The sequence below is a fragment of the Pundamilia nyererei genome, unplaced genomic scaffold (genome assembly GCF_000239375.1).
Source record: "Pundamilia nyererei isolate P.nyererei 1_Seehausen unplaced genomic scaffold, PunNye1.0 scaffold00008, whole genome shotgun sequence".
Classification (NCBI taxonomy): Eukaryota; Metazoa; Chordata; class Actinopteri; order Cichliformes; family Cichlidae; genus Pundamilia; species Pundamilia nyererei.
This window is the reverse complement of record NW_005187409.1, coordinates 6,036,081-6,049,088: the sequence shown is the minus strand read 5'-3', so window position 1 is coordinate 6,049,088 and position 13,008 is coordinate 6,036,081. Positions and strand designations below refer to the sequence as shown.

At 39.9% G+C, this 13,008-nt stretch overlaps 1 protein-coding gene across 2 annotated transcripts in view; it reads left to right on the top strand.

The window, feature by feature from the left end:
- The window catches only part of ahnak (AHNAK nucleoprotein), a 33,788-nt gene that overhangs the window by 1,418 nt on the left and 19,362 nt on the right, over positions 1 to 13,008 (top strand). Inside the window, exons 2-7 of one of the 2 annotated variants that reach the window (XM_005723125.2) lie at positions 5,794 to 5,858; positions 9,715 to 9,771; positions 9,891 to 10,047; positions 10,160 to 10,386; positions 10,542 to 10,830; positions 12,106 to 12,858. In XM_005723125.2, the coding sequence (XP_005723182.1) occupies positions 9,891 to 10,047; positions 10,160 to 10,386; positions 10,542 to 10,830; positions 12,106 to 12,858 (1,426 nt within the window). In that variant the 5' untranslated portion in view covers positions 5,794 to 5,858; positions 9,715 to 9,771. Of the gene's footprint in view, positions 1 to 5,793; positions 5,859 to 9,714; positions 9,772 to 9,890; positions 10,048 to 10,159; positions 10,387 to 10,541; positions 12,859 to 13,008 lie in introns of both variants that reach the window. The other variant, XM_005723124.2, reaches the window with a different exon arrangement.

Below are 13,008 nucleotides of genomic sequence, written 5' to 3'. Positions count from 1 at the left end.
CTTCCGTTTATTGGCTAAATATGTATCAGCTTTTGAACAAAACCTTTTTGGTTTGTGTTGCGCAACATGAAGTTGAAAACTTTCACTGCTGCTTGGCTCTGAGGCATATATGCATTTCATGACTTACTTTTTAAGGTCTTGAGCAGAGAAAGATTTGTCTTTGTCTATTTTACCATGGGTCTCTCAACCTGGGCTCCTGGCCAGGGTGTGCAGGGGGAGAAGAAGGGAGGAAGACAGGGAAAGAGAGTCATGGAGTGAGTTGGTGAGGGGGGGATGGGCGGGGCAGGGGGTTGAGGAGGGGAGTAATGGAATGTAGTGGTTTGGAAAGACAAGCTAATTGAAACCAGGTTTGAGGGAGAGCAGGGGGAAGAGCTGAGACTTTGCACGTTTGGGGAAAAGAAAAAGAGGCATTTCTGAAACCCTAAAGTCAGGGGATTATTTTCTTTCCCATAATATATTTAAAGCCTAAAATGGCATCATTTCAGCTGTGGTTTAAAGTAGAATCACTGCATGTAGTGCTGCCTATATTTTATGTGAAGTGGGTGTATAAGTTGAGAAACAGGAGTTCAGAAAGATCCTTTGTTTAATCTCACTTGGAAGTCAAATTTCATTGTGCTGTTGCGTGTCCTCTGCAGCTCCCTCCTGCCACACCCAAAAGTCACTTTAGAGGAGGGTTAGCGAGAGCTGATTTTTGCCCTGCTCTGCGTAGTCTTTTCTACAACGTGCACTTAACTCACACTGGGTGACCCACAGCTGTACATGTGTGGCATTTCTCAAATTGCTCTAGTCAAGGTGATTGATTATAACACAGGCTGCTTAAAGGGCCAAATGTAGTGATTGTCATTTAATCGGCATTATGTTTAGCGTTTTTAGCTTTACTTGGTGATAATACGGTGTGAATAACCAAACTAAACATGATATTTCAGGTGTAGAGTTTTGCTTCAAGAGAGGGTGTGGACCTTAAACATAATAAATTTGAAGCGTGATTTATATTTCAGCTGCTCAAACATTCAGAGCTGCTCCTAACCGCCCCAAAGCTGAAATGCTCGTCAGTTAACAGGGCCTCATCTTGGCCTGGGGTGGATACTGTTTGTCTAAATACTTGCTCTGTCTACCAGTGCAGCAGTACAGAGGGTACATTATTTTGTGACCTAGCAATGTAGGTCACTTGGAATTCCAAAAAGCACACCTTGAAATTTTAAAGCTTCATTGATCACATTTTTCTTTTTCTTTCACTCCGATGTTGCGGCTCTTCTCACCCATGTGACAACCAGCGTCGTTAGTAGGAAGAACTGGAAGAAGAGCATGCCGCATGACAGTTTGGAGCCTTGACAGTGTTGAGATGCTTATCGCAGTTCTCTGCCAGCGCAACTGCGTATTCTCGCAGTGTTGACTGACAGCACAGGCGCGAGGAATGGTGTTACTCATATGTTCCAGTATAAAATGCAAGGAAACTGGTCTCTGGCATGCTTCCTCTGCTATTTCCTCGTGGGTTTGTTGAGCGGGTGGTTGAAGAGGTGGGGCGGGGGGTGTTCAGTAAGCTGAAAGAAAGCGTGGTGGTTTCAAACAAACTATAGCGTATCCTTTTCACACTTGGCTTTCATTACGAAACCAAGCATTCCGGACGACTCCGTAGACGCACACCCTGGATATTGGTTGGATAAAACAATGCAAAATGTATAGAGTGAGAAGATTTTCAATGAGCAACATTTTTCTTCCCTAAAGTTGCAAATAAAAATTTAACCATAGTGTGCAATTTCAGAACGTCTTTCTAGGCAATCCACCCAGCAGCCACGCCCTTCTCACTCACCCACTGCTGGAATGTTTCAGTGTGTACTCAGTATTCTCTGTGGAGCGCCTATCATTAGCTTGCCTTGTTTTTGAGAAACAGTTATTTTAAATTTGCGATGAAATAGTCACAATAAGTCACAAATAATTCTGTGGCAACCACGCACCTGCATGCAATTCAGACTATTTCACTGTAGATTTTAGCAATGTGGGACCTTCCCAAGCATGGAGCTCAAAAAGGGCGTGAATCATTTTTGTCTGATAAAGCAAGAACTCGCACCAGTACTCCTCCAAACATCTCCTATATAAAAATATCAAAAGCCATCTGTTACTAAGCACTACTTGGAGATACATGCCCTAAATGTCAGGGCAACCATGCTTGGAATGTAAACTGAGAAATACATTCAACATGGTTTTTCGTTATCTGGCACAAGATATTCGAGGATGGAACTCTCGTGTGGTCTAAATAGAAGTGTGAATTGAAAGTACAATCCTGATGCTCTGTTTATGCTTCAGGTTCTTACAGCAAAGGAAGTCTCACATCTATATATACATTCTGCTGCTATGGTTGCCACCTAACTCCTACTCATAACCTTGTCCCCTGTTCCGTTAATGGACTTGTATTTGTTCTCATTCAAGCAGCAGCTGAATCTATTGCCATGTTAAACTAAGCGTGGCAATTTTTTGGCGTGACCTGTTTAATGTGTCAGTAAGCCTCTTGTGATGTTCTTTTTATATGGCTGATCTGTTCAAACTTGGCGCTTCTCTTTGGTCTAACTTGTTATGCCAGTTCAAAATTTACATCCTAGCTGCTTGATAGTCATGCCACTGAAACTATTGTTGGGCATCAGGCCAGGATCACTTCTCATTTAATAGCAGAACAGATCTTAAAAAATAGTTTGAATAAGCTTTTTTTTTTCAAATCAAATCAAGTTTTTTGTCTATAGCACAGTGTTACATATACAATCTCAAAGGCAGTTCTTGGTGTAATAATAGGAATGCAAAAAATAGGAATGCAAAGGAACAGGATCTCTAAAAAAAACCTGTAAGAACCCTCGAGAGAGGAAATTAAAACTGAGGTCTTAAATGTCTTGGTGTGTAATAGAGAACAAGCAGTTATGACAGAACTGTGCAGAGCTTAAAATGTATGTGAAAATCAAGGCAAAGCTGAAGTATGCTTCAAATGCAACCCCTCATTTCTGATTTTTTAAGAGCAAGAGAGGAGGATTTTAAGAGTTTCTTCAATTTTTCCATTTGGTGCATGACTCCTGCCAAAGTCACAATGGCTTAATCAGAAGCAGGCCAAGTTAGCGTCAGTGGGCAGGCTTTAGTCTTATGTAGGGCTTGTGGTTTGCTTCAGGGCTATGTGGACTATAGAGTGCAGAAAACAACCAATTATTTTGACTCTCGTTCCTTTTATACACGTCACACGTGCACGTCCTATCTGCTTTTGTGAAGGAACATTGAAGGCCAGATACTGCTGTCTTCTTTGGTATTTCTTCGCTTTTGCTGTGTCTAAATACAATTCAGCAGGGGGGGAAAGAGAGTCTGTTTTGTTTTGACAACAAGACTGATTAGGTCACTGGTCTTCTCTCCGTATCTGCCTTGCTGTACTGAGGTCTTTTTATCTGCTCATAATCAAATTTTATCAGAGCTCCACTCTGTGTGATACACTCTGAAATTGAGCCTTAATCATTGTCACATTGCTCCTCTTTTCTCATTACTAAATTGATTGGATTTGGCAATCAAATTGGTAGACGGACTAAAGCTGCTTTGATCAGTTTCCAGAATGTATTGACCCACTTAAGCACAAAGTATGAAAGTTAACAGTCCAGGTTTGGAGGTATGTCTCTTTTTAAGTGATGGGGTGATGAGCTGGCTGCTGTTTACTGCGTCAGTGAAGCGCATGTTAAGCCAAAAGACACAAATGTAACCTCTCAATGCACATTTGACACACGTCTTAGGGTGCCATCACAGATGCACTGCTGACTTAACGTTGCATTTTTGCTTGTTTGAGTGGAACCTGGAGGTTGGGGGTGTGTGGTGGACTCATTGCAGGTGGGTGGGCACTCCAGCTGTGTGCGGGGTGGGCAGCACAAAATAAAGCTAGAGTTAGTGTCAGAAGGAGGACATTTCTTTGGAGTTAGTCACTGTAGGAGAGGTTGGGCTTTCTTCCAGCTGGCCTGAGGGCTCTATCAAGGAATGTGTGTGACTGGAGGCCTGGGTGGGGCTGTGCACTGTGCTACTCCCTCTGCAAGTAAAGCCGAGAGGCAAAGCGACACGATCTGTGTCGTGGACTGTGGTATGGTACTTCTGGGCACTGCGTGTTTTTATTTGCTTCCTTCACTGTTTGTTGACCACATTTTATCTTCCAGAAATACCTGCAGATGTGCTATGTGTGTGTGGTCTTACCAAGACACTGAGTAAAGAGGGTGGGGCAAACTGTCTCATATATTTTGATTTTGTTAAATCCGATATGCCTATTTCGTTATTTTCTATCATGACGTTGTAGCACAACACCTAAAAGCTTACACATATAATAACTTTATCACTAAGGCAAACACAGTGTCACATTTTCTTTAGTCTACCTTGTTGTATTCTGTGACATAACAGTCTGAATCAGTAACAGGGGCATGAGTATACACAGCTGCTGTGGTGCAAGTCTCACTTCACACATGTAATGCGAACCCATTACTGGCTGGTATTTTATCTCAGCTATGTATTCTATTGGTGCAACAGAAAACAGGCCAAAACTTTACTACGTTTTTTAAACTTTGCATCACTGTTAGGGGCTTTGTTACATTGCACAGGTATTAAAATCTGACTGTTCCATCTCACAAATATAGTAATGAGCAGTTTAGGTTATTGAACATAAAATGTTGGGAAGGGGGAAGTTAATGATGGGGTTGAAGAAGAATTTTCCTGAAGGGCATGTTCCCACTGGTGCTGCATGTCTCTGCGCACATCAAGTCTGGTTCTGTTTGTACTGAGACTGACAAAAAGAGGGCTTTGTTTCACAATAACACAATAATTGGCATAAGACCTGTAAGATGTTGGGCTAGTTACAGCACGTGTCTCACATTTTCAGCTTTGCCTTGATTTTCACAAACACAAGACTGACTTAGTGTAAAGAATGATGCTCAGAATTTAAATGATAGATTCAATTTAGGCAACAAACTTTGCTGCTATATTTGCTATTATTGCTTCGCATTTCTGCCTTTCTGTTGTGGTTTGATATTTTTACAGTCCTCCATGAAGCAGTGAAACTAAGGCAGATCAATGCATTAGCATTTTTAATGGTATACTTCCTCTCTGAATTCCTCTATAGCCAAATTTTCTTCATTTTTAATCAATTTCTAGCAAACCTACTTGTTGTAGTTTGGCTAGTTTGGAAACAAACAAGTGGTTAAATTTATTTAAAAAGACATATTTCCTTACCAGTGTCAACACTGCTTCCAGCTACTTGTTGGTTAATTATTAAAGCCTCTTAAGGTGATGATTGATCAGCATCAGTAGTCTACTACATTAGACTACTTTATAAATGTATCTAAAAAGAAGTAAAGGAATGAATACCTGTGATTAAGTCTAGTCATGAAAGTAAAAAGTGCAGGGGCTTTTTTTTCTAAATATTTTCTTATGCATAAGTATGGTAAGCTTGTAAGCTTCTAAAGTGAATCCCCAGTTTTTCAGTTCTGCCTTTCCCATCTCTTAATGTGTAGGCTAACATTCTATAGCACAGCTAAATTTCATCACTTAATACTGAATCCTACCACCGCATTTGACTTTATCATTCATATGGAGATGCACCTTGTAACATAGCAGGGACTTCTATGTGGAAAAGACATGCATAGCTTTTTGTCATCTGTCAAGCATGTGACTGAAACTCAACTTTATATAGCAACATGGAATGTTATTGCAAAAGAGAGCAGCAAAGGTTTCTTTGCTGTCTTAGCAATACTTAATCTGTGTACAAATCATACTAATTGTGTTTTTTTTTCTCAACAGAAGTCAAGAATACAAGAACAGAAGCAATAAACTGAAGCTCCTTGGCTTTGCTTGAGCAATCCAAGGTAAGTGAGTGCCCTTAAGTATATTGGAAACGATACAAAGAAAATCTATGATAGACTACATAAAAAAAGGAGAGAAAAAGAAAATCAATTTTCTTACTACCATCACTTTGCTCAAACACTAACTAGTCAGTGTTACCACAGAGCAGCATCTATTTTATGGTCAGACTGCAAACCGCTTTTGGAATGTTTGCTGCAAAGCCTCCAACGTAACTGGAAGGTCATGCCGCCGTCATTCAGCTGTGAAAGGCCTGCCTTGTGGAAACCTGATACCTGGGTGCTTCTGCTCCATGTGTCTCCTTTTGGTATCCCGTCCCTCCTCCCAAAGTGACCACCTGCTTCACTCAAGTCCCTTTTCCCTTCTTGAGAAACGACCATGTCAAGAGCCAGCCAAAGATAATTTACTTCTTTTGTGTGTAGGGAAAAACTAGCAGTACTTTGACTGATTAGTGTTAAATCTGTAGGCCAATGATACTGTATAAATGATCCATATCCAGAAATGCTCTGTGGTTGCATTCGAGGTAACAGAAGCTTTTGTTTGTCTGGCTGGCTGCTCATATCCCCTTCTGGACAGACATACCAAGCCATAATAAAACATGACAGACAAGCCCGTTGATCTACCTTCGTATTTGGCATTGGATCAGCGGTACTCAGGCACGTTATAGAAATGAAAGAGAAAGAATACAGAGCTGAATGACTGTCATGTACTGTCAACTCCTGGAGTCCCAGACCATTTGCTATGATTTCAAGAACAAGGGCTCATTCATTTGGCATATGTTTATAATCATAAGGTCTTTTTGGGTTAATTGTTAATTTTCCTAATTTAGTTTATACTTAATTACACTACTTTCTAAGTTTATCTTAAAATAAGCAAAGAAATTAATAATTGTGATTAAGTTGAGTAATGACAGTAAAAAGTGCAGGGACTTTTTGCAAATATTCTCTTATGCATATCTCTGAACTTGTAAGCTTCTGAGGAGAATCCCCACTTTTTCAGTTCTGCTTGGATGCCTTTCTTTAATGTTCTATAACATAGCTTGACAACAATCCCCCCCCCCCCCCCCTTTTTAATTGCCTCACTTTAATTTTTTTTAACATCCTCTTTTCCTTATATCTCTTTCTGTGTGTTTCAAATTCCCCCTTGATTTCTGTTGCGTGCCTCAGCTTACCCCCACAGCTTGCTGCCAGAAATATGTCAGAACGTCTAGGACACAATGGCCCAAATCGTTCAAACATGGTAAGCCTGTGTGCTAGGCCAAAATCAAAATATTTATCAAAACTATATGATTATGCTTGAAAATAAACCTTTGAGGGATAAAGGGATAGTTGTGTCCCACGATTATGCGTATGAGTGTGGATGCATTCTTAACTTCCCACTCTGTTTTTATAAACCCAATAATATTTCTTGTGCTTTTCCCCTGTGAACATTTTTTCTGAACAATTATCTCATCTAGCAGTAATCTGTACAATGCCAATAAGACTAGCAAAAGAGAAAAACAAGATCATGTGAAAGGTTTGTCAGTTATTTGGGTCTGTTTTTATTGACTGGATTAGGACAGGATATATTCGGGCAAAATGAGCTGTGTTCGAGCCCATGGGGAAGACAAATTCCCTTTGATTTCTCCCAAATGCTGTGAGTGTGGGATCTGAAGGACACTTTAAAGATTTTGTAAATGGCTGCATCAGTTGGCCTGATTTGAATTTGCTCTACCCAAGATAATTAAATAAAGCTGTGTTTTTTGGTACTGTTTTTTTTACCCCTTCAGTTTTCACACATTTCAACTATAACTGATGCATATAATGTTGCAGCTTGAGGTCTTGATAGATTCGTGTTTCAAGGTACTATGAGGCCATGGTGCAAAGCACAATGTGATAGAAAGAAGGGAGGAGGACAGATGAAGCAACAAAGTGAAGATCAGGTTTTATATACCTGCAAGCGGCTGGAATCACCTTTGGAATGAGCATTATCCTATTCTCCGGCATAATCATGCTCAGTGGCTAAATGCTATTTTTTCAAAGAATTTTAATTTTACCTCAAAGCATTGCATGCTTTCTTCAGTATTCCCAACCATGCAGATCCAGTCTATTTATTGACTTGTGTTAATTTGCAGAGGGCTTGTTATGTGACCTAGGACTGGCATCAACAGACTACAAATAACTGAGACAATAGTTCATATTACACAGAACTGTATGCACCACCTAGATCTGCAGTCTTAATTTGGACATTGCAGAAAACACCAGAACTGTTTTCTTCTAACGATCTCATTTGTTTGAAACACTGCATTTTAGCTGCATGGCAGGAGTGGCATATGGCTGCTGAATAAGTGATGCATATTACAAAACCTCTTAAAACTGTTGCTTCTTTAGCTTCGTCTCAGGTTCCTCTTGTTTCCAGCAACTTGTTATCTTGCATAACAGAGAGGCAGTATCAGTGAATGAGGAAGGGATTCGTGGCCTATGTGGTAACTGTGTTCTTGACTGTGGTGTAAAATTATATTAATTTTTCTGCTAATATTATTATTTCTAGCACATTGACATTAACATTAAAATACATATATTTGTAAGGTCAGACAAGATTATCAGTCTTATTTTTTTTCCAAGTTATTATTCCTTAAATCTTTGTTTTTAATCATAATCACAATAAACATAGGAAACTAATCACCAAAGTGACTCATATCCTGTTTCATTCATCACAACTATGAATAGGCTTTTGCCATTTTCTGTTGGCCGATAGAACCTTTGTTAAATCCTCCTGAATGGTTACACTAGGCATTTGTAGTGATTGTCTCACTGAAATGACTGTGGTACTAGAGCTTTGCTACTGTCTTGTGGTGCAACATCATTAATCAAAAAGTACTTCCAATAGTGTTGTCACCAATCACATTACATTCTCTCGAATTAAAAACAAACAAACAACAACATAAAAATCCCTTTCTATTGGTAGAGACACATCATCGTGGAACAGCTTTGTATATTTCGAGGAGTGGGTGGTGGAGAGCTTGGTACTAACAAAACAATAGGTTCTGTGTTCCAAAAAGGAGAGTGGGTATTACCAGTCAGCATGTTTGTGGACACATGTCTAGTAATGTTGTCAACAAACTTTATCATTGATGTGATGATCTTTTTACATTGCAAACAGATAGTGACAGTTGTTGAAAAGCTAAGCATGAATTTCAGTTGGCCTAATTTAAAGTGATATAAATATGGTAAATTTGGTAATTATTTGAAGGTATAATGTATACCTTATGTACTCTGATGGCCTCACCCAACCTAATGTGTGCTACTACAGCGTAATGAGGTAGATCATTGTCATCAGCTTTGTAAAAACTTTCAGCTGTAGTGATAAAAAAATTAATAACAAATCTATGGTTAATTGCTGAAAAGGAATTCATAGCTCTTGTTATTGAACAGAACTACAAGCTTAATGTGGGATCCTATACAAGGGTGCAACTGTTTTCCTATTAGATTAGTGTTTGTGGTTGTACATCTGTATTAGAGTAGTAACTCTTTTAGGTGATTTATTTGTTACCATACATTTCTCCACCTTGGTGTGTTTTTGGTTTTTTTTCTTTAAATAAAGTACCTGTGACCCTCACTTTTGTTTCTATTGATGTTTGAGTTGATCTGTACGCAGGGGATTTGGCTGTTTCCTCAGGGCAGGGAGTGGTCTGACTTCAACCAAGTTTCCAAAACGTAGTGCATCCTGGAGGGAAGGGAAGGCACTTATAGTTAGATAGGCTATATTGTCTGAAGGAGTTTTAACACCATCTAGTGTTCACTTTTGGGTCTTTTAACCCAGGCTCCTTACAAAGTGGGATGTGGATAGAATTTGTTCAAAGTCTGTCTTTTGTTTTTGCAGGAAAACAAAGAGAATTTGTGCTACAACGAGGCTTGAATTGAAGAAAACAAAAACAAGGTATTTTAGGAATTTAAGGTTTAAGACTAGTATTCCATATTTTATGCTGTAAAGAGTTTTTGCCAACTAACTATGATTTTTTTCTGTTGAACCTGCTATTTTTATGGCTATGTTTACAGATGGCTGACGAAGAGGAGACAAGGGAGGTACTCTTTCCAGATTGGGAAGGTGCTGACAAAACTGGCATGACCATTGAACAGACAAGTGGAGGACAGCTCTTTGTTAAGGAGGTGAAAGGAGAGTCACCAGCAGCACGGTCTGGAAAAGTATATGAAGGTAACAAATTCAGTTTTTGTTCAAATATGTAGCTTTCACCAAATGTTTAGTAAGATGTGCACGCTGACTTTTGCTCTTTTGTTTTTTTGTGCTGCTTCCACTTAAATCATAGGTGACCAAATTGTGGGTGCCACTATCTACTTTGAAAATATGAGTTCTGAAGAAACAGCAGAGCTACTAAAGACACTGAACAAACACAAGGTTGGACTGAAACTACAAAACAAAGGAGACAAATCCCCTTACTACTCACCGCTGAGCACACCATGTCGTTCACCAGTCAGCACCCTTACATGGGAAGGAAAGACCCGCTTTGGAGATTCCAGTCCAGATATCATTCTTGTAAGTTCTTTTTAAAAAACAAAAAAGGGGAAAAAGTCCCCCAAACAAACGAAAGAAAAACCAACTACATTATCACTCATATGTCTGCAGGAAAGCTAGTGGACTAAAACAGGGTGTGCTGTAACACTTGCATGTTTGTGTCATTCAATCAACAGAGTGGGGATGATGAAGATTATAAGCGAATATACACAAGAAAGATAAAACCAAGGCTGAAATCTGAAGACCTTGCAGAGGGAGTGGATGTTCGCACGGAGCGGCACAGCAGCACAAGCAGCGATGGCAGCACAATTACTACCATCACTCGTCGTATCACTACTTACACAGTAGATATGCCAAGTGGCATAAGTGAGCAACTTGAACTTTCAAGCCCAGACGTCAAAGGGCTAAGGCATGAATCTGGAGATGGATCTTCTCATATCAGAATCTCACATGGCAGCCCTTCAGGTAAAATGGGAGCAGAAGAAGGTGTTTTTGAGTCAGGCGACATAACTTACACTGGGCCAAATATCACTTCCACTGTGACACGCTGGGGCAATGGTGGGGTTCAAACTACAACGCATATAGGAGAGGAAAAAGAAAGAAGTGATCTTAGATTTAAGGTTCCTAGCTTTGGAGTAACAGGTAGTAAATGCCATGAAGGCACTGAAACTTCAAGAGGGAGTAGCGAGCAAGGAGATGAAAGTGTTCAGGATTCAGAAATGACTGTGACACTAAGAGACAACAAAAACACTGCCGGCAGCCATGTTACAGCTGGGTCAGGGGGTGCTGGGATAATTTCAACTGACGAAAACGGAGGGTCGGGTAGACTGTCTTTACCAGGAAAAGGAATGAAAATTTTGACTGCAACCACAGAGAAAACACAGATGGGAAGTTCAGACAGTACTTTAGATGAGAGGACAAAAGTTAAGATATCTGGAATTACAATCAGTCCCCTGCAGACGAAAGGATCAGGTAGTACTGACATTCCACATATCAGAATAGGAGGGTCGACAGATACTGGTGCAAATTTGAAAGATGGCAGGATAGAAAAATCAACAATAACATTAGATAATGTTACCTCGGGACTTTCTTCAAAAAAATCTGAACTGGACATCAAAGGAGCCGGTGTTCAGATCAAGGGCCCCAGAGCCAACACTGAAGGGTCAGTTTTGAGTGTAAGACATTCAGAGTCTGAAAGTGACATCGGAAGTGCTGAAATCAACTCTAATATTCAAATCAAACTCCCAACAACTGATAGCAAATACAAAATGGATGTTAATGTTCCATCCATATCTGGGCTGAATAAGGTTGAGGGAAAAGGTGATTTAACTGGTGAGAGAAAAACAGCAGGACTGAAATTTGACATTAAAGGTTCAAATACAGACACTGAGAGGAAAGAGGGAACAAACGCTCATGTACAAATTCCTGAAGCTGACATTAAAGCAATAAAACCTTCTATTGACAGTAAGGATGTAAAAATTAAAGGACCCAGTGTTGATATTAAAAGAACACAAGTAAATGTCACAGTGCCTGCTGCAGAATTTGGAGTTCCAAAAGCAGAGCGTCTAGATGTTGATCTAAAACTTTCCAAATCCAAAACTGACACCAAAATACCTAAAGTTGAAAATAAAGCAGGGATAAAAGGGGAGATAAAAACACACGAGATTGATGTCAAAGGTCTAGAGATAAACCTTCCCAGGACTGGTATTGATGTTAAAGCACCTGATTTTGATATTACAGGACCGCAAGTGGACACAGAAGACCTTGATGTGAATCTCAAAGGATCAAAAATAGAAGTACCATCATTGTCGGGAACTAAACTGAAAGATTTGGACATGAGTGTGAAAGGTCCCAAAATGAAGGGAAATGTTGATGTACCAAACCTTGAGAGGGATATAAAAACTCCAAAAATGAAGATTGAAGGAAAAGAAATTGACAGTGAAGGCCAAACCAGTGGACTTATTATGTCCAATATTAAAATGCCATCTCTTTGCATAAAAGGTCCAAAGCCTGAAGGTCAGGATGTGAATATTAACCTTTCCAAGACTGAAATTAATGTTAAAGCACCTGAAGTCGATGTATCATCATCACGGGGACCCAAATTGGAGGAGTTCAACAACACTGTAAAAGGGCCAAAACTCAAGGGAGATGTTACTGTATCAGCTCCAAAGATTGAGGGAGACCTACAAGCTCCAAAAGTGGACATTGAAGGAAGATATGTTAATATTGAGGGTCATAAAGGGGGACTTAAAATGCCCAAAGTTGAAATGTCATCCTTTGGTGTGAAAGGTCCAAAGGTTGAAGGTCCAGATGTTGATGTCAGCCTTCCTAAAGGGGATATTGAAATGAAAGCACCCGTTGACATTAAAGGAGCGGACATTGATGTTGAAGGTCCGAGTGGAAAGATCAAAGGACCAAAATTCAAGATGTCAGGTATGTCCGGGCCGAAAATTTCCATGCCTGATGTGGATTTCAATCTGAAAGGCCCCAAAGTTGAAGGTGAGGTGGATGTTCCAAAGATTGAAGGAAAAGTGAAAGCACCGGGAGTTGACATTGAGGGACCAAAAGTTGACATCGAGGGTCCAAAAGGTGGATTTGAAATGCCCAAAATTAAAATGCCAACATTTGGCTTTAAAGGTCCAA